The 20,369-nt window shown below is 58.3% G+C and overlaps 1 protein-coding gene and 1 long non-coding RNA gene across 3 annotated transcripts in view; one reads left to right on the top strand and one right to left on the bottom strand.

Moving 5' to 3' along the window:
• Nucleotides 1-3: 3 nt before the first annotated feature.
• The window catches only part of TMEM104 (transmembrane protein 104), a 49,948-nt gene continuing 29,582 nt past the window's right edge, over nucleotides 4-20,369 (bottom strand). Inside the window, exons 9-10 of one of the 2 annotated variants that reach the window (XM_015235271.3) lie at nucleotides 15,901-15,994; nucleotides 4-2,643 (exon numbers count right to left, since the gene is read on the bottom strand). In XM_015235271.3, the coding sequence (XP_015090757.1) occupies nucleotides 1,883-2,643; nucleotides 15,901-15,994 (855 nt within the window). In that variant the 3' untranslated portion in view covers nucleotides 4-1,882. The remainder of the gene's footprint in view (nucleotides 2,644-15,900; nucleotides 15,995-20,369) is intronic. The other variant, XM_006199364.4, reaches the window with a different exon arrangement.
• On the top strand, nucleotides 623-19,212 carry LOC140686207 (uncharacterized). Its single transcript, XR_012059849.1, has 3 exons — nucleotides 623-760; nucleotides 5,012-5,157; nucleotides 18,644-19,212. It is a non-coding gene; the product is annotated as an uncharacterized lncRNA (long non-coding RNA).

Below are 20,369 nucleotides of genomic sequence, written 5' to 3'. Positions count from 1 at the left end.
TTTGGAGCCTGAGGTGGCAGGATGATTTAATTTGCTTTGTCCTTAAGCAAGTAGGGATGTAATTGGAGAAGGGTAGGTACAGATGTTTTGAGTTCTCCCCAAACAGCCAGGCTGCTCCAGGGAGGGGCTGAGCTACAGGGGGCGGGGCCACTGTGGAGGCCTCCCGGCTCCGCCCACCCTGGGGCGAGGCTCCCTAGGAAGCAGCCACGACGGCAGATGGGGAAGAGGCGTCTTTCTTTGACGAGGGTGGAAAACAATTGCCAGGGATAAGCTGTGAGAAGTGAAGACGTGTGACCACAGTGAGAAAGCTGATCGCGGCCACTTACGACACGAGATTCGCACAGGCTGGGGCTGCCATGGGCCAGAGGGGAGGGGCCGGCGGCGCCTCCAGACGCCGCTTGTTTTTGCGAATCCCGTGTCCCCCTCCCTGTTCCCTGAGGCCCCGGGAGACCTGGCGTCCTCGCTCTGTCCAAAGTCCAAAGACGGTGGGATGCAGGGGGGAGGCCGCAGAGGTTCCCCGGAGGGTTGAGCAAGGCACTGAAATCAAAAGAGGGCTGGGGAGGGGCCTGAGACCCCACCCCAGAGGGGCAGCTCCTGGTCAGGCTGCTCTGGGATCCAGGACAGGCAGGGTTAGGCCCAGGGCATGGGGTCACACCAGGGAGGGCCAGGAGGGGCCCCCAGGTCCTGAAGCAGGAGAAGGCACATTGAAAATGCAGAGTTCATTAGAGTCACCTGTTTCCCAGGAAGGCTGGCCCAGCAGGTACGTGCATGATTGTGAGGGGGAGGGGACCAGAGGAGCTGGTGAGGGGCCCTGGAACCTGACCCTCCTTCCACGGGAATGGTGGCCAGTGCCCCATCTCACCCCACAGCACCCAAGTGACGTGGAGTATGTGAATGCTGAGCACCCACAGCCTGGCTTGAGAGGGAGCCAGTTAAGTGTTGGAGTGGGAGCAGGGACAGCAGGGACAGGGGGCAGGCCTGACCTCTCACGCAGTGGGAACCAGGGCCTACAAGCTACTGTGGTGACAGATGGGGAGAGCTCCCGTCTAGTGGGCCTTATACGCTGCCCCCCCACACTGCAGGAGGCCCCAGGGACCCCAGTCAGAAGGGCAGAGGATCCCTTTCAGGGGTCACAAGCTCTGGGCTTTAATCCCCAGGCACGGGCTGCTGTGTCACCAACGGAAGGGCTGCTCCCGCCCGCTGCTCCAGAGACACCACAGCGCCCACAGCAGGGAACTCACAGCTCTGGCCTGGGGACCCTGGTACTGATTAGCACTTCCTGTCCTTGTCATCAGTGGCCAGGCACTCCCCCAGGAGAGGCACTTGGCACCCCCAGGCCTGGCGGGAAGGTGAGCCCTGTCACTCGCAGTCCTGGTGGGAGGAGGGGGAGGGCTGGGGTTGCCCTAATGTAGTAGATTTCCCAGACGAGGATGCGGGAGGAACTGGGAGGGGGCGGTGGCAGTGGGGGAACATGTGTCTGGTATAAATAGTGGCAGTGCCAGCACTGCATCTCCACTGTGCAGGGGGAGGAGCCCGCCTGGGGTGGTGGGTGGGTGTGAAAGCAGAGGAATCGATTCCAGTAACCAGTCCGAGCAATAATCTGGGAGCAGCCGCGTGCCTGGGCTGTGGGACTCGGCTGGCCAGGGGGGCAGCCCCAAGTAGGAGGACCCGGAGGAAGGTGACCCCGGCAAGTGAGGCGAGGTGCAGACTGTGGAGTCCTGGGTGGGGAGAAGAGCCCCAGCTGGGGGAGTGGAGGGTCCCTTCCAAGAACCTGGGCCTTGCCTGCCCCAGGAAGACCTGGGAGGCAACTAGCTCTTGGCTTTGCCGGCAGGGAGGACGGAGTGGGACCCCTACCTCTCTCGTCACCAGACATGTCCTGCCATCAGAGCTTGGTCTCGCTGAGGACGATGTTGGCGGTGACAAATAAGAAGCAGGAGAAAGCCCAGAGCAGCACAAAGCCCACCCAGAAGGTGTGGCGGAAAGGGGACCCGTGCTTGTTGATGGTCCCGAAGCCAAAGGCCAGCTGTGTGTCCCTGCGGCAGAGGTACACCAGGAAGGCGGGGATGATGTACTGGATGCCTGTGCCCGCGTAGGCCCCGGTGATGCCCACCAGCGACTCCAGGTCGTGGGTGCAGAAGGCCACCAGCACGGGGGGCAGCAAGGTGATGGTGGGGAACACCACACGGTCCACCACCCAGGGGTACGTGCCACCCTCGCGGTGGAAGAGCGTCTTCCAGTTGTTGCGGAGGGTCACGGCGATGATGGGGAAGTTGGTGCTGATGGTGAAGACGGGGAAGAGGCCCAGGAAGAAGCGCACAGCGGCCAGGCCCACGACGTCGCAGCGCGCGAAGTTGAGGGTGTACATGTCCAGGAGGCTGTCTCCTCGGAAGCAGAAGATGGCGGTGAAGGAGAGGAGGCCGTAGAAGGCCAGGATCAGCACATAGTCCAGGAAGACCAGGCGCGTGAGGTGGCGCTTGGAGGAGACAGGGGTGACGAGGGACGGCAGGGAGTGCTGGCACATGAAGGAGTAGACGCACACCCCGAACAGGTTCCGGACGCCGGAGAAGTCGGCCAGGGGCGGGTGCCCCTCCCCACGCCCGTGCCCGATGCGGACCAGGGCCAGCACAATCATGATGGCGAAAGCTGGAAAACAGGAGGGGAGTCAGCTGGCGGAGGAGGAAGCAGCCCTACCAGGGACGGTTTCTGGCCTGGGGGTGTCTGCCAAGGGACTGGAGCCCCAGGGAAAGAATGACTCAATATGTGTCACCCTGAGGGTCATCTTCTGGGTCACAGCAGTGGCTGCTGATCTCAGGGACATTTGGTTCACGCCCCCCCCGCCCCCGGCAGGTAAAGGAACATGTCTCTGGGGGTGGGGGATGGGGGTGGCAGGAGGGCAGCGCGGGGGCGATCAGCAGAGCAGCTCAGGCCCCCGGCCAGGACCTGCCAGCTCCCTTGTCGGCCCCAGGGGCTCTCTCACGGGGCTTTGCCAACTTCCTGGCACCAGGTCTGGCGCAGGACTCTGGCCGCTCTCCCTCCTTTTAAAGGATGTGTGTGTGAGGAGCGGGCGTGGGGAGAGTGGAGAGATAAGAGGCACAGAGCACTTGGGAGGAGGTGTCCTCCTGGGCCAGGGCTGCTGCTGGAGACAGCTGAGGAGAGATGGGGAAGCATGCCAGCAGCCCTGAGTAGAGGCGGGCGCTCAGGGGCCCACACCAGGCAGGGACGTTCCCATAGTCACTCGAGGTCACTCGAGGGAAGAAATGGCACCAAAGACCAATGCTGGAAGAGGGGAGCTGAATTCTCTGCGCTGCCCATGCCAACAGCACGTGGCTCCCTTCTCCTAGGCCTGCTGGCACAGGTAGGGGACAGGGAGTGACTCTGACCCGAGTTTGCTGCAGAAGTGGAAGGGGACCTGTGATTCTATCTGTTCACACAGCGCTCCAGGCTGGCTGCGCCTCTGACAGCCACTCTCCTGCGGGTCCTGCATCCGGAGTTGGGCTCGCCAGCCGGTGCTCCAGAATGTAGACTCTCTGAAGCAGACGTACTTCTAGACCCGGTGGACTCTCTCCGGCTTCTCACATGTTACCCAGATTTCCCCGAACTACCACTGTTAGCACACCCAGGGACCACCAGTGTCTCTGTCTCCAGTTTTGGAGTCTGCAAAGCCCTGCTGTCTCTGTTCAGACCAGGCCTGACAGTCCTTCCAGCCTGGGCCCCCATCGTGCAGGGAAAGCCACGATGACACAAGGCACTTCTAGGGGAGCAACTCAGGCAAACAGTGGCCAGAAGAGGCTGGCTGCCGGCTCATCAGAGGCTCAGGGCTCCCCATTGTCCCCTTCAGGCCACATCATACCCCCAGCTCCCTGGAAGGAAAAGGCCTTTCTCCCAGGACTCACGGGAAGCCAAACCAATGTCTTCCCACAATGACACTTGGGACTGCGCTCAACGGAAATGTCATTTATTACTTTTAATCAGAGCTGCCTGATACTGTCGGGTACAGGAGGGGAGGAGGAGAGCCGGGAAACAGGCCTGTGAAAACTGCCAGTAAAGATGATTTGTTTCTGAGGCTCTCAGCCCACTCCTGTCCCTGCTGCTCCTGACTCTGAGGGCACCACGACTCTTGCCGCTGCAGGGACATCACAAATCCTGCCAGCTCCAGTCAGTCAAGGGGAAAGTGGCAACCCAGTTCCTTCCTTGAGCCCAGGAACTGCCTCTGGCTGAACTCTCTAAGGGTTGGGACAGGACACCCTGTGGGGCCTCCCTGTTCCCTCGGGGATGCCTAGGACCCCGGCAGTCTGGCTTGTCAGATTTCTGGGGGTGTGCAGGCCAGAGATCTGTATGGGAGAACCATACCCAGGAAGTGAGCTGGGGCAGGTGAGAGGGGGACCCAGGGAAAGGCTGGATGGGGTGGAGGTACAGTCCCTGTGTGCCAAGGAGTCTGTCCTGGGCCAGGAAGGGTTACAAAGCAGAGATGAGCGGGTCGGGCAGCTACAGCTGGGAGACAGGGCCCCTGGGGCCACCTGGTGATTAGGTATTCAAGAGGCTGCAGCTGACAGTTCTGCAACAGAGGTAGGCCACCAGCGTCAGGGCAGAGAGGACAGCTGCTGGAAGGCAAGAGACCAATCCTGCTGTGCCACCACTGTCTCAGGGGGTCACCTGGTGACCTGGCGCTATTCCTGGCCCAGGCCCAGGCCCAGGCCTGCACGGCCGTCTGGCTCGGCCTCGGGGCCATGGGTCTGGTGAGCGTGCGGGAGGCGGGGAGAAGCTGGCTGGCTGGATGTGAGGGCCTCCCCTCACTGCTCCCTCCAGCTGGGGTGCTGGCTAGTGCTTCGCTGTTCAGCTTCCTCCTCAGCCCTAAATCTCCAAGAGGCTGTAAGAAACGCAGGCAGAAAGTGGCTTGCTGACTTCAGGGCGAGCTGTCTGGACAGCCCTGACTGGTGGCTTTGCTTATTGTAAACAAACCAATTTAGGAAGCAAGTTTCCAAAGAGTTTTGACTGATTTTTTTTTTTACAGCATGCATGGGCACCCCCTTAAGAATGTGCACCTACTAACAGGGGTCCTCCAGAGTTGCTGTCTTGGGAGCTGCATCATTACATCCACGATGGTGTGGGACATTTTCCAGAACTTTCCGGATGCCTACAAAGCCATAGCTCTGGGTGGTAAGAAAACTCTCATAATTTTCCAGCTATAATTAGCTTTACCTGATAATGCTATTACCTAGATTTGTCACCCATTTTGTTCCCTTACTTGAACAAGTCTATCCGCCAGAACAACAGGTCTGTTTCCAAAAACCAGATCTACCCTCAAGGGCTGGATGTTTGCTCCTGTCTAGGAATTAAGATGCCAGAGGCTCTTGAGAGGTGATTCCAGGGGCATTAAAAAGTGGCCGCTTCGTGGGGTTGCAGCTCCCCAGGAAGCCCTAGGTAACCTCGGGACGAGACGGGGAAGTGGGAGGCGGGGTGATGTTTTCTGGAGTGGAGACACGGGGGCAATGATCCAGCCTGGTCTCCAGATTGGCAAGTGCAGTAAAAACCAGTGGTATCCACGCACTGCGTTGTGATGGAAGGACAGAGAGTGAAAGGAAGGAAGGAAGCAGGAGGGCCAGGTGCGGGCGGCTCTGACCTTGAGGGGTCCTGGCACTAGGGGCGTGAGGACTAACCTTCCCACTGCCACCTGGCCCTGCCCTTGTGACCACACTCCGTTGCTCTTGGCCCTTCCCTCCTCCAGTTACTGGAGGAGCAAAGTTCAACACCCATCTTCTAGATTGATCGCCCTGTCTCCAGGAGATAGCTGCTCCAAAAACTCATTAGGTCTGATAATAAATCAAGATGAGATGAGGATGACAGGATGTGAGCGACAGACACGGCCAGCAAGCACGATGGAGAGCAGGGCTCTGAGCGCACACAGGATGCCCAGGGTCTGGGCGCCGCCACTGACAGCTCATGCCACCTGGCCGGGGCCGTGTGGGAGGTGGGGATGGAGGCAGAGGAGGACACAGGGCGGGCTGGGCTTCTCTCTGACCCTCACACGCTGTGCTGAGAGAGCCCACATGATGGACGGTGGTTGCAGTCCCCATCCACCTGCACTGTGCACCAGCAGTCACGCTCCAAGGGGTGAAGAGATGCAGCGAGTTGCCAGGCAGGATGCTGCGGGGGTGAGGGAGGAGGTGAGGGCCTGATACAGGTCACACGAGGAGTGGCTGTCAGCCCCAGAAGGTGCAGCTGCAAGGTGACGAGGGGGGTCAGGAGACTTCTCTTTTAATATCTGCAGTAACAGCCCACGTGAAAACAACTGCCCTTGTTTTGGCAGCCGCACAGGGCTCACCGGGACAGTTCATTCATTCCACAAAGACGCACCCAGGGCTCTCACCTCACGGCTGTCTATGTGTCTGTCTGACCTCACAGCCCCTTTCCTTTGCAGAGAGGGGAGCCAGTGAGTCGACCCCCTTCTGAACTCCTGCCAAAGGGCAAAGGTGGTCCAGATTTTTAAGGAGATGAGAGTGAAAAAACAAACAAGACCCCAAATCTGAATGACTTGCCTCTCCTGGTTCCCCACTTGGCTCTCCCAGGCCCTTCCCCTTGGGGCCTCATTGGCTAGATAAAGCTTTGAACCGGCCCGGACCTCACAGGAGTCAGAGTTGACTCATTCTTGGGGCCAAATGGGGATAAGCAGGGGTCTAAGGTCAGGGCCCGGGGCTCTGAGGCTCACTTCTGCAGAGTCCAACCGGCAGCCCCAGTTTGCCTCTCTTGGGTCTGTGGGTCAGGGCAGAGATCAGAGTGGTCAGTAGCTAGCTGCATCCTCCGTGCACTGGAACCACCTCGGGTGGGCACCTGCGTGCTGGCCTGTGCTGGGAGTGGAGAGGGAAGAGCTCCTTCCGGGCCTCCAGGCAGCCGGCTGGCACTGCCTTGGCCCCGGGGCTGTGGCGAGGCTCTCCCTGGCGCTTGGAATGGTGGCGAGGCCCGTGCAGAGCTGTGAAAAGGGAATGTAAACTAGCTCCTTTATCATTTTCTCACTGAGTACATGTTGAAAAGATATTTTTGATACGAAGTTGAATAAGCACACTATTAAAATTAAAGTTTTAAGACGTGCCTACACAAAACTGAAAATTCCCCAGTTGGCTCACATTGTATTTTGATTGGGCAACGTGGGTTTACAGCGACCACGCCTCTGGGGAGTGTGCATCTGTGAAGCATCTGACCTGCTGGGAATCTGAAACATTTCTGCCTCCTGCCCCCAACCTCAGCCCGGCTCCTAACTCTAATCCTGTCACCGGCCCTGATTTGCTCTGAGACACTGAAGACCTCGGGCCAAGGTGCGATACTGCACTCCTTCCTCCTGAAAAGCTAAAGGCAAAACAGGCTTTCAGTTCCCCTGGGCTGTGACCAACAGGGTGGCCTGCCCTGCAGCGGGGATACTGGCTGGGCCTGTGGTCCTGGGTCATTAAGTCAGAAGGACATTTTGGTAAACACGTGAGCTCGAACAGAGCTTCTCTGGAACGCAGGAGGGCTGTGCCCAATGGCCCGCGCCCCTGAGGCCCTAGCCCCAGTTGTCTCCTTTGCAGGCACCGGAAGGAATGCAGCTATCACAGAGGAGGGGGACGCTTCCCGCTAAGGCCACAGCCCTCATTCTTAATCCCCAAGGGCCCTGGAGTGCACAAATACGCAAAGCTGTGACCGAGAGCCCAGGGTAAAGCCTAGGACTCCTCCCAGCGGTGCCTCGGGGCATCCTCACAAGCCAGCCCCACATCAGGCAGGGCCTCAGCCAGCCGGCCTCCCAGAGAGCCGCGGCTTCAACTCCCTGCGCTCTGGGCCCTGCCCAGCCGCCCTGCGCTGTGGAGTGGGCCACCCCCAAACACCTTGCTGCTCCTCGAGCCCCGTAAGTGGCTCTGACTCCGACACGTGCGAGATGGAGACCGTCCGTCAAGGTGGCTGACAGGAGGATGGCACTCTCTTCTCCAAGCAGGGGATCAAGATGCCAGGGCTGCGGACAACGACTGGCCAGAGTGTGCCCATCCCCAGGTCAGGCCCCGGTGCTCCTCCTTTACTGCCACACAGCACTGGGAGGGGCTGGGGCACGGCTGTGTCTCTCAGGCTGGGTCATCTGAGCTTGGCTGGTGCCTCCCGAGATTCAGGGGGCTGGGAGGAGCTGAGAGGGGTAACATCAGCCTGACCTGAGAACCACTGAGGACTAAGCAGTTTCTCCACCCTAAAAGCAGGAGCAGGTGGCTGGGCAATCGTTCCTTAAAGAATAGGACCCGCTGTGAACAGAGAGCCGTTTGGCAGCTCACAAGAGCCGCAGGCCAGGGGTGTGAGTGGGAAGTCACCCCAGGAGGCTCTAACACCTTGGAAGGAGGAGGGCAGTGGGGGAGGGAGGCCACTGCTGCTTTTCTTCTGAACAAGCTTAAGTTCTCCAGTTACACTGGGTTCAACTGATTCTGCCACAGAGCTGTGTAATCCTGGGGTGGGGATGGGGTCCACTTAACTTGTCTGCACCTCTGTTTCGTCACCTTTAAAAGGGAGATGCTCATGGTCCCTGGGAGGATGGAATAAGATGGTACAATAAAGCACGTGGCCAGAGCCTGGCCCACAGCGATTGTCCAAAAACGTGTTAAGTCCCCTTTCTCACTGCAGAAACCTTATTTCCCATCCTGAAAACCATTCAAGTAGGAAAACTTGTCAATCCTGAGTTCTCACTTAATTCTCCTTTTGCTCCAAGGAGGACCCAACCCAGGTCAAGCTGCAGTCATGACCCCTCCCTGAGCATCTCTGGCTCAGGCACCAGCTAATCTTTTGGGCTCTGGTGGTTGGGAGGGGGTGTGAGGAGGACCAGGAACAGGCTGCTCATACCTGCTCTGTGAAGCAGAGCCACTTCCTCTTGCTCCACCTGAGGCCACACTGTCCCTATCACCCTGTCATCTGGGGAGACTCTGGGTGTGTGCTCTGTGTATGGGGTTAGGTGAGCCTGGAAAGTAATTCTGTTTGGGTTCTTTGGGGCTCACGTTGGTCCATCCTTCCTCAGTCATTGCCCTCCCACCTGAGCACAGGCTGTGGTTGGGGTAGGGGGTCCTTTCATGCCCTGAGAAGACAGGACACGCTGGGTCTCTGGCTGGAAGGGGTTCCCTCTGGGGAGAAGGGAAAGCTCACCATGCAGGTGTGTTCGGCTCCAGAAGCATCTTGGCCCTGGGTCACATTTCACGCCAGGCCAGGGAGACATTCTGTGATTGCTAGCCTTGCCTGCAATAACTCACAAAAAAGTCACCTGGGTTTCCACTGAAGAGAAGAATTTAAAGCCAATCTGACTACCTTCCCAAGCTGGATCAGCCCCTGGGGTTTCTGGAGGATGTCTAGCTCTGTAGGTGTCACTGTCATCAGGGAAGCAGAAGAGGAGGATGTTTAAATAATCAGCTTACAGGACCGTGGTTCTACTCCAGGACTCAGGGCAGAGCCGCCTGCCTTCCAAGTGTGTCAGGAGGAGCAGGTCGTTGATAAAGGGCAGGTATTTGAGTCTCGGAAGCAATCAAGCCTTAAGTACGAAATCAAGAGTTCTGGCCTTTTCATCCTACAACTTTCCACACCCTTGGAGCAAGCGGCCCCTGGGAGGGCAGGCTCTCTGCCCTTCACTCCTGAGCTGTCGGAGCAAGCTCAGTTCGTAATCGCCGGGAAGGCGGAGCCCAGGGGCCTGTGGCTGCTGGCGGACTAATCTTCCCAGAGGCTGGAAACATAAACCTTCACGCTGCCGCCTTTCCTGCGGGCCCTCAGCCCTTTCTCCTTGCTGTGGATTGAACTGTCTCCCTCTCTGATTTGTACGTGGAAGCCCTAACCCCAGTGTGACTGTATTTGGGGGCGGGGCCTTTAAAGAGGGATTACAGGTTAAGTGAGGTCATAAGGGCAGACCCGGATCTGATGGGACAGGTGTTCTTTTAAGGAGAGAAAGGGACACTGGAGCACGCTCCCTCTGCGCACGCAGAGGAAAAGCCGAGTGAGGACACGGTGGGAAGGTGGCCGTCTACCAGCCGGGAGGCCTCACCGGTAGGCGGCCCCGAGAGCACCCTGATCTTGGGCTTAGCCTAGCCCTCAGAGCCGGGAGAGTAAACTTCCACGGTTTAAGCCACCCAGCTGGTGGTATTGCCACGGTGGCATGAGCCGACTGAGACAGCTGCTGAGCAGTGGCTGGACGCAGAGAGAAACCAGGGAGCAGAGAAAGCGGACAGGCAGTACAGGACAAGGACGCTGGGTCCCCGGGTCTGACCGTGCATTCCAGAGCTCCAGGGTGGCCCCAGGCCTTGTTAGCTCTGCGGACAGGTATGGAAGCCTGACGTGGCTGGGGCGGCCCCTGGCTTGTGTGAAGCCCAATTCTGTGTAACTGTCGTCAGACACCTCACCCCACTGACCATGAGCTGCCAGGGCCTCATCCTCCCTTCCCTTGCTGGAGTCCAGGCCTGGCCTGCCAACCTCCTGGCGGGGCAGGAGTCCTCATCTGGTGGCCGGGTCAGCACACGTGTCAGGCACACGCAGAGCAGAGCTGCCGCCACAAGGCTGCTCGGAGGAGAGGTGCGGCCGAGACAGCAGTGGTGTCTGCTCGGGGCCAAGTAGAGCTCTCAGGTCAGGCCTGTGCTAATGACAGGGGTCATTTGGTGGCATGTGGCTGGCCCTTCAGCAAACTTTAATTAGGTGTCCAGTCTACCCTAAGAGCTCTAAGATAGAAACCCCTAGTTCCTTTCAACTGACCTCTGAGTCTGCGGAGAGAACGTGTAGAAAACCAAGAATATAATTAAGACCAAAATGAAACATACACAAAAAGGCTCTCCTGCATTCCCTCCGTTGGCTGTGTGACAAGGGGTATTGAACGGCCCAGGAGAGCCCTGGATGGTGGCCAGAGTCAGGGTGGGCAGGGCAGCAGTGAAGGCTCAGGGAGCACAGAGCAGAGGCTGGCTGGAAGCTCAGAGGGGGCTGGTATGCTGCCCTCACTGTGGGAGGGGGTCCTTCCTGGCCCTCGCAGAAGCACCAGTTGAGTGAGGGGGCAGCAGTGAGTGGCTGGGAAGGAATTCAAACACCAAGCTGGCAGGACGAGCCAACAGGATGTGGGAAACAGATGGCCCAGGCGTAGAAGACCCCTGGCTACTGGTGGTGACAGATCACAGCCGTCCCCCCAGGAGACACTCGGCTGAGATCAGTCACGGATCTGCGGGGGAGTCAGCCACGTTGCCACAAATAATTCTGGGGACAGGTAAAACCAGAGCCCTTATGTTCCCAGGTGACGGTCTCCTCCTGGGGACCTTCTGCCACCCGGGCCACCACCACTGAGTCCCACCTCTCCCTGCTGGCTCGGTCTGGAAGGCAAATCTGGGGCACCTGCCAGGGGGAGGTGGGGGAGCAGGGCTGAGAAACTTCACGAGACTGGCTCAAGTTTATCCACAAACGGTCGGGAGGATGGCGCCTGACCCACTTTGCGGGAGCACCGAGACAGTAATGACGGGTGTGGTGCTGCTCTGAATACACAATCAGAGGGAAGGCAGCCTGTGGGTCCCTGACAACCCAGACCAAGGAGGGCTGCCACGCGCCAGAGCTGCCTTTATTAGAAAGAATCGTCTTTTTTAATAACACCAAACGGGGCGCCTTGAGATGAGCCAGCTGTTTGTGTCCCCAAGTGGGAGGCGTCTGCTGGGGGGAGTCGGTAATGGCTGGGGAGTCGGTAATGGGAGTGGAGTAATGATGCCACCGCGCCCCCTTCCAGCCTGAGAGCTTCCCACCGGTGGCCCAGGTGGGAACAGTCTACAGTTGTCGGCTTAGCTCTAAAGCCACAGCTGCTGGGACTGTGGGCACGACAGTCTCCTAAGTGTCCCTGGTTGACTGATAGCTGACAGTGAGAGCCAGGAGTGGGGGAAGCCGGGCCTCTCTGTGAGGTGGGCCTGCGTCTCATTTCTCTTGGGCTCAAGCTTCCTTGAAGACGGTGGGGGTGGAGGCTGGCAGGATGCAGGGAGGGCTCCTGGCCCCGTGAGCCCTGGGGACCAGCGCTGGGGTCGGGTGGTGGGGAGGCTGTACAGAACAGCTGGTGATGCTCTGAGATCTCACCAAGGGACATCCATCCAGTGATACGGCTCTTTCTGGAGGTGGCTTGGGCCATGTCCCTTATCTCCTGGCCGGTCCCAAGGAAGGCTCACTCTCAAGCCACTCCTGGGAGGCAGCAGCCCGACATGACGACGGTGGGGACACACAGGGCTGACGTCTGAATGCTGACCCGCTGCCGGGGACTGTGCTGCTAGCATTTCCCACGTGGTCCCATTTTGTCTTCTGGCTTCTGTCACTGCCTGACAAGGAGCCTGGCCTGTGAGCACACACCGGCGGTGGACGCCATCCCACTCGCACCGAAGGGAACAAAGGGAGGAGGTGCAGCAGGGGCGGCACCTGGGCCAGAGCCTCGTGAGCTGAAGTAGCCGCTGGGTGCGAGCGAGTAGAAGGCACGCAGGGCTGGCCAGGAAGTCTCCCGGTCCTGAAAAGTCTCGCCTGCCAGGACAGTGATCGGAGACCATCCTTGTACACGTGAATTCAGGGGCATTTGCAAACCAGGTCTCCCAAGCTGAGCAGCCTGGTCTCCCCAGAACTTCTTTGGACAACAAAAGAAATGAATCAAGGTTGACACTTGTCAGACACGTTCTGACATTTCCCGGACAAGCGGCTATTTGCAAAGGCCATCCAACCTTTAAATCCCAGCCTGGCAATTCGAAAACCCTGGAGGAACCAGCCTACAGGCTTCTCAGCTTGTCTTGAGCTCCAGGGGGCCCTGCTCAGGGAGGGGCTCCTGCAGTCTTCCCCGGCCTCATTTCAACAGATGGCAGAACAAATTCCTAATTAAGCACGAGAAAGTTTCCGGCTCAGCACATTTATTTATGATTTTCCGGTTCCTTTGGTGCTCATCCCTCCCTTTTGTCTTCCTGGAGCCCAAGCCAGCTTATTGCCACACTGAGCTCCCTACTCTGCTCTCTTGGACAGTCTGGGCCCTAATCTGGGGAGTGGGAAGAGGCAGGGGAAGCCGGAAGGAGGGAGGTCAGGCCGCACAGCTGCTGTTCAGAAGCAAAATGAAGAGGGAGTTTGTTGCAAACTGACAACTTGGCGCAGACTTGAGAGGACAAACAGGGCCCTGGTGCTCACTGCCTTTGGAGGAGTTCTAGAAAGATCACCTGGGGTCAGCTTGGGCCAGAGGAGAGAACTCCCCCTCTGGCATCCCACGGGCAGGGCTCGCTGCCTCCCACGGCGGTGCTGCCAGATTCCAGGACCTCCGCCCCCTCCCCCCTCCCCGTCCTGACGCTGCGCCTCTGCCTGGGTCAGGACCAGGCAAACACCTTCCGCACGGTTCTGGGCAGGGAGATGCCCGGGGGGCTCCAACGCTCCAAGGCTGAGAACTGAACCCGGGGCCCGGCTACATGCCAGTCAGCGTACTTCACTGGGCGACTTCTCTCTCACTTGAGGGCTGTGTGTCACATGGAGGGTTACTTTTCGAGTCGAGGGCCGAGAGTCTCACGGAGAAAAGCAGCGGCCCGTGCTGTCACCCGCAGCAGTGCTCTGGGGAGAAGGTTCGCAGAGAGGCCACTGCCGTTTGATTATCTCTCAGATCAGAGGGAGGAAAGAGGCAAATGACTTGCAGAGACAACGATGTCACCACCAAAACACAAGCGCAGATGACCTTCACGGGCTGGACTCCACCTCGTGCCCTCTCAAGGCCACAGCCTGCGCTGCCAGGGGCTACCTCTGAGGGCCCGGAAGCAGAGGGGTGGGAGACCCAGAGGAGTCCCGCTGCAGTCCCCTCGCCGCCCTGTGGGAGGGTGCTCTGGTTGGGAGGGGGAGATGCAGAATGGGGACACCGGGGTCCGGGGTGGCCCATGCCATAGGAAAGCAGTCAATTTTCTAAAGCAACTGGTTCTGGAGAAGGAGAGGAGTGTAACAGCAGAATGGGGAGGGGACGAGGGCTGCTCGAGGTACGTGAGGACACCTCGTACGTGAGGGTTCAGCGCCACCTTCACAGGTGGGAGCTGGGTCTGACTCGAGTCTGGGGGGCACCTGGTGGCCTGTGCCAAGACATAGGCTCTTTACTTACTGTCAGCCTCCTCCTCTTCTTCCTTACAGCCTTCTCCCTTTTAACAAATGCATTGCTCACCAGAAGCAGAGAGGACTTTGTCATGCTAAACAGGCCCTGGGGTATACGGAAGCCATTAACTGTCATTATCTGGGCGGTCTCCCTCATGGGCTGACGAGGGGAATCCATCACACCAGCTACAGCACGGGTGTCCCCTCCACCTCTCCCACCCTGCTCCTGCCTTTCCAATGGAAAGGGACGGGGAACCTGTGTTTAACGAGCCCCTTCCACCACTGATGCAGAAGGTCAAGGACAGCCAGTCCCGAGCGGGGCAGGGGCCAGACCTCCAGGACTTGGGGACCTGACTTCAGGGAGCAGAGGAGCTGGGGCAACAGAGTTGGGCCAGGGAAGCGAGGAGGGAGAACATTTTTCTCCGAATACTGTTTGCTGAAAAAATGTTTCCTTCTGAAGGTCACTGGGGCTTTCAAATACTTCCTATAAGCAGGCTTACAAGGAGAAGATCGGCCGGCCGGTAATTCTGAGCCCCGGCTGAGCCTTGTTTTTGGACACAAGCCCTGCTGGCACTCAGGGAGGCTCCGTTCCAACATCTTACTCTGGAACTAGCGTGACCCTCACGTTCTAAGTAATGAGTTTGCTTTTTGTCCCAGGTGGTCACGTTAACTTAACCCAGGGCTTTGGAGCTTGTGAATGCAATTTGGGAAAAGCATCCTGTAGGTGAGATGGGATCTGACCAGCTGGATGGGGTAGACAAGGCAGCTGTCCCCGTCCAGGTGTGCGGGGTCCTCCTGCTCCCTCATCTCACCTGGTTGGTGAAGGGCAGGCTCATCGAGCTAAGAGGCCCCAAAGCCCACACACCAGACGGCTCAGTCCTGCTCTCGTTTCCTTGCAAAGGACCAAGAGTGGGAAAAAGCTACAGGCTGGTGAGTCCAGCTCAAGACAAGGCACTGACAAGGTACCCCTCAGGGTGGCACAGGAGCCTTTCCGCCATGAGCCCTGGATTGGAGGCCGCCCCGTCCACGTGCTGCAGAGCCTGCCCCTGCAGGGGAGGGGGGTGGGCTGGATAGCCAGGCAACTTCCAAGCAAAGATGAGCCAGGACACTCCTGGGATGCAGTGGCTCCTTAGGCTAGGATCTTGCAACCGATCCCAGAGCATCTGCTTGCCAGCAGGGGTGGCAGCGACCACACACCCTCTGGTGATGGGCCCAGGTGGGTCAGCCGCCTGGCTGAGGATGAGGTCAGAAGTGAACGAGCTCCCTCCTGCAGACCAGATATTAGGGGAGAGACCCCCAAACCCCCACTGAGGACAGAGGCGTTCTTGGTGAGCGGGCACTGACAGTTAGAAGGTACTGTGGGTGGGGTGTCTTTTCACGCCCTGGTGGCTGGGGACGCAGAGGCGGCTGCCATGGCCCACTGGGTTTTATGGCTGAGCTGCACAGTGTGCCCAGGAGAACAAACAGTACGCTGCTGTCCTGCCCTGAAGGGGGCACAGCCCAACCTAGGCCTCCAGGCACCACGGAGCCCAGCCACCAGCCTGTGGGTTGGTGGGATCCCAGCACAGTTGAAATCAGGTCCCAGGCCTAGTCCCACCTCTATCTGCATTATGTGACCTCGAAGTGACTTATCTTTCTCAGTACTAAACTTCCCCACCAGTATAAAAGACACAGAGCACCTGCCTCCTCCTTGCCCTTGGGAGTCCACGGAAACGTTCACCACCTTCTAGCCAGGGTGGTGAGCCCACGTGGCCATCTCAGGAAAGGCTGAGGATGGGACGAGGGGAGAAAAGGTAGACTCGAGATGTGTGTCAGACTCACCGATCCATCTCATCAGCGACGTTAGGATCTGCAGGTACTTGGTCTTCTGGACGTCAAAGAAGGTGAAGGGTCCGAGGAGGAGAGTGAAGACAGCCTGAGTGACAGAAATGAGAGTGAGAGGGGTGCAGAGGCTGCGCTGCATGTGGCACACCGTGTGCATGGGGAGGGCACGCCGTGTATATGTGTCTGTGTGTAGGACAGTGTGTGTGGGTGTTGGGGGAAGGACACACCGTGCATGTAGGGAGGGCACGCTGTGTGTGTGGGGAGGGCATGCCGTTCATGCAGACTCCACCCATGGCCAGGGCCAATCCTAACCCAGGTGTGCGCCTGTACCGGCAGAGGCTCCCGGGGTTCAGACAGCATCACCGGGCGAGTTCCCAGGGGGCAATGAGAATGAATCCACAGCTCTGCTTCTCTGCCGTTCCTCACACTTACTGTCTTAAGACTACTTTCTAGGCCAGTCCCGGGTGACATCCTGGGGACACTGCCCCCTCGCTCTTCTTCTCTTCAGCAAGTACTGACTCAGGGGTCACGGGCTGGCACTGAGCTGGCATGAGCATGAGTCAGGTACGAGACCCAGGAAGATAAGGCTCCAAAATGAACACCAGGCGCACCCCAGGTCCTCACTGGGAAGAAAGGATGCGGCAAGGGGGTGGGGGGACGATGCAGGTGCCCTGATGATACAGCACAGTGGAGAGGTCACCACCCTGAAGGGCTGAGAGGAAAAGGCTCATTGGGATGTCGTTTATCAGCAATGTTTTGGACGTCAACAGACGGGGAAGCCTGGAGAACTAGAGCCAGTGGCTTCCAGGGCAAACCTGCCAGAGAAACAGCGGGACCGAGGAGCAGGGGCTGCATCCAGGAGAGCTGGGAGTGGGGAGTGTGGGGGTGGGGGTCTGGCCGGAGAAGTGGGGGCCGCTGGCCCTGGTCCCCTCACTTCTCTTCCTCTCTAGAGAACAGGGGAAAGCAAGTGTTTACTTAGGGGAAAAAAAGAGAGTTCAAAGCCTGTCTTAGAGAGCTGGTCTATGGGAAATTCGGACCCTCTTTGCGAAAGAAAATGGGGGTAAAAGTGGCGCAGTGGAGACCCGGCCTGGAAACCGAGGGAAAGTGAGGATTTTCGTGCCAAATGGGTTGCTCAGGGAGCAGAGGAATTAAAAGCTGCTGGTTGGAGTTACAATGATGGTACCATTTCCAATCTGCCACTCGGAAGCAGTGGAGGCATCAGACCTTATTAACATTTACACTGTGCCATTTTATCACGTTAATGCTAATGACACTCGCCAGAGATGTGGCAGACGGCTCCAAGCCCGAAAGTGGGGATTGGGGCCCACTTCGGGGAGTCAGGTCTGGCCCTGTGACCTGGGTGAGCACATCGCAGCTGCTCGGCTGCCAGGCCGGTCTGGCTCCCCCAACCCGCCCAGTGATGGGCAGGCGGAAGCTCTGGGAGCTCCTGGAGCGGAGCTGAGTCCGTCCCTCCCCGCCCTGCCCGCAAGGAGAGCAGGATGTGGGAGAAGCAGTGACCTCTTATCCAAGTCCATTATCACTGTGAGGATGAATGACAGGAAAGACTAAAGTGCTGCTTAAGGAAAGGCTCTAATTAGCTGGGGGTGGGTCAGGCCTCCTGGCAGTTGCCAGGGCTGGGAGACTTTTGGAAAGAGCTTTCTCCGGGGGCCTGCAACCAGCCCAGCTTCCATCCTGGAAGGAGAAGCGTTTCCATCACGGAGTGAAGGGGGAGACAGAGAGGAAAGGGGCTCTCTGGGCAGCCCTCACCAGGCCCCCTCCGGCCCGGGGCCACAGAGAGGTGCAGGATCACCAGCTCTTGGCCGAGCAAGTCTGTATGCAGCAGCGTCAGCAAGTCATTTAGGAAAATTACCACTTCAGGGAAACTTTCCACTGATGAATTTCCCTTATGAAGGATGGGAGAGGGACATGTCACGCGGGAGAATATGTACAGAGCCACTTGCTCCAGACGTCCCCAAATGGCCCTGGCCTGCTCAAAACTGGACTCCAGGGAGCCCCAGGCTTGGTGCTGGGGTGTTTCGCCTCTGACCTGGGACGCCTCTCACTGAAAACACAGTGCTCCAGCTGCAGGTGCTGGGCATTTTACGTGGGACGTCAGATCTTGTCTTGGAAGCCTAAAGACTGGTTTTTAGAAGGTTCCACTGCGTAAAAACAGGGGGATCGCAGAAGCAGCCTCAGAGGCAGGTGGGGAATTCTGCTCCCGTGGGCGGTGCGGGGCTCCCCCTCCAGGCGGGAATCCACCTTCACCCTCCTCCTCAGCAGATGCTTATCAAGATCCTACTACACATGACACCCCCATCCCTTTTTTTCTGAGACTAGAAAAGGAGTTTATTAGGTTACGCTGCCACAGACAACCGCGGGCCACACAGACGAGAGGTGCCTGTGTGAGCACTGAGGGGCGACTGCTGGGGTCTCTTTTATATGGTGGGGTCACAAGGTGCCTGATAAAATGCCCCTTTTTATACAGCCCTGCAGGATGGGATCCTGCTGAGAGCACTCCTCATTTAAAGAGACCAAGCGAACGGACACACATTACAGGGTGGACTCAGAAGTGTGTGCAGGGTGCCCACTGAGGACCGGGAAGTGAGCAAGAGCTGAGAACGGGGGTCCACCCTTGCCAAGCTCTCTTGGAAGATTTGGTCAATGGCTGTGGCACCCATGGCTGGATGGCAGCTAGATGTGATTTCTTTCTTTCTTTCTTTCTTTTTTTTTTACCTCTCAGGAGCACAGAGTGACTGCCCGGGTGGGGAAGGCACAGGGCCAGCTGCCAAACAGCAGCCCTCGCACGAGGCGGAGCTCCCGCAGCAGAGGGAGCCCAGACCAAGACTCACACACAAGCACAAGCTGGGGCTAATTAAGGAACAGGTGTCCTCTGCAAATTAGTTCGAGCCAGACTCGGCATCCGGGACGGGAAAGGACAGAGGATTCGGAGCGGTGGCATGTGTGGCCTCACCATGGTGTGGCTGCAAAGTCTCGGGGAAGAAACGGCCCCAGCATCCCAGTGGTTCAGCGGGGACAGAGCTCATCTCTGAATGCTGAACAGCTGAGCGTGGCACCTTCTGTTTTCCTTTCCCTTTTACAAAAAGGAGAAATAAGAAGCCAAGAGACAGCCCATCCTCCTGGGCCTTCCTGCCCAGCCCGTAGGACATTAAAAATTAGCTGGCTCCTTCCCAAACCCCCAAATGCCGTTGATCAGCTCAAACTCAGTCTTTGTTCAAGGACTCTCCTAGCCCGACTCATTACAGGAGGCAGGGACACCAAATGCTGCAGCCAAATGTGTTTCTTAAAAAAAAAAAAAACACAACAATTCTTCAAACTGGTCACTGGAAATAAAGTCTGAGACAGACCCGGGGGTGCAAACGGGGTCGCTCGCGTCTCTCTTTCTTCTCGAGTCGGTGAGTTTAGATGTGCACCAAAGGCCCCGAGGCAATCCTGCCAGTCTTGATGGACAGGAGGTAGCGCAAGTTCCCCAGGCAGGGCTGGCAACGCTGGGCCAGCAGTGTCCCGGTGGCACTCTGAATCTCACACGGAGTCTAAAACTCAACACAGCCGCCTCTCCTATGTCCCTGGGCGGGCTCAGCATACTACCCACCTCCAATTACCCCGCTCCAGACTCCCAACAATCTCTGACTCCTTCCTGACGGCCTGTAACTGCTGTAACTTGGTGGCTTAAAACCGTAAGAATGTGTTTTTCACAATCCTGGAGGAAAGACAGGACGCACAGAGCAAGGGCCTGTAACCCTGTCTGGGAAGGGCTGGGGTGCGGGTCACAGCGGTCATAATACGTGATGTAAGAGGAATCAGGTGGGCAAAGGGCCTGGGGCGGGGAGCTCAGGACCGGGGAACTGTCCTGATCCCTTTGTCCCTGTCCTCTGCCTCCTGGGCCCAGAGCCAGCTGGTGCCAACGTCACCTCCCCACAGTCAGCCCCAAGCACACCTGCGTCTGTCCAACTCACAAGGGCTCATCACCTCAGAGAAGGCAAGGCCCAGCAGCCCCATGATCTGGTTCCAGCCACCTTTTTCAACCTTGTCTCTGAAGACACTACCCCCAGAACCTGCGGCCCAGCAGCCCTGGGCTGTGTGAGCCCCGACATGCCCAGTGCCTTCCTACCGCTGGGCCTTTGCTCAGCAAGCTCATCATGCCACTTCAGCAGGTCGAAGTCCCACCCAAAAGTCTGCTCCTTCACCCTCGTCTCCCAAGTCCCCTCACTGGAGTATGGGTGTTTCCCGGCCAGCCACCCCTCCCCTGGCCGCCATCTTCGTTCCCAGCAGTGCTCGGCACAGCGCCCCCTACAGGACTGAGCGGAACGGGGCACATGCCTGGAGGGCAGGGCGGGCAGGGAGGAGCCCCACTTCGCCAGCCTCCGCCAGAAAAGAGACCCAAGGACAGGGGCGTAAAGAGAGTCCTGATCTAACTCGCAGCTCCTGGCCCACCGGCGGCAGGAATC

Source organism: Vicugna pacos, chromosome 16, assembly GCF_048564905.1.
Source record: "Vicugna pacos chromosome 16, VicPac4, whole genome shotgun sequence".
NCBI lineage: Eukaryota > Metazoa > Chordata > Mammalia > Artiodactyla > Camelidae > Vicugna > Vicugna pacos.
The sequence above is the reverse complement of the archived record's forward strand: the minus strand, read 5'-3'. Positions and strand labels throughout refer to the sequence as shown.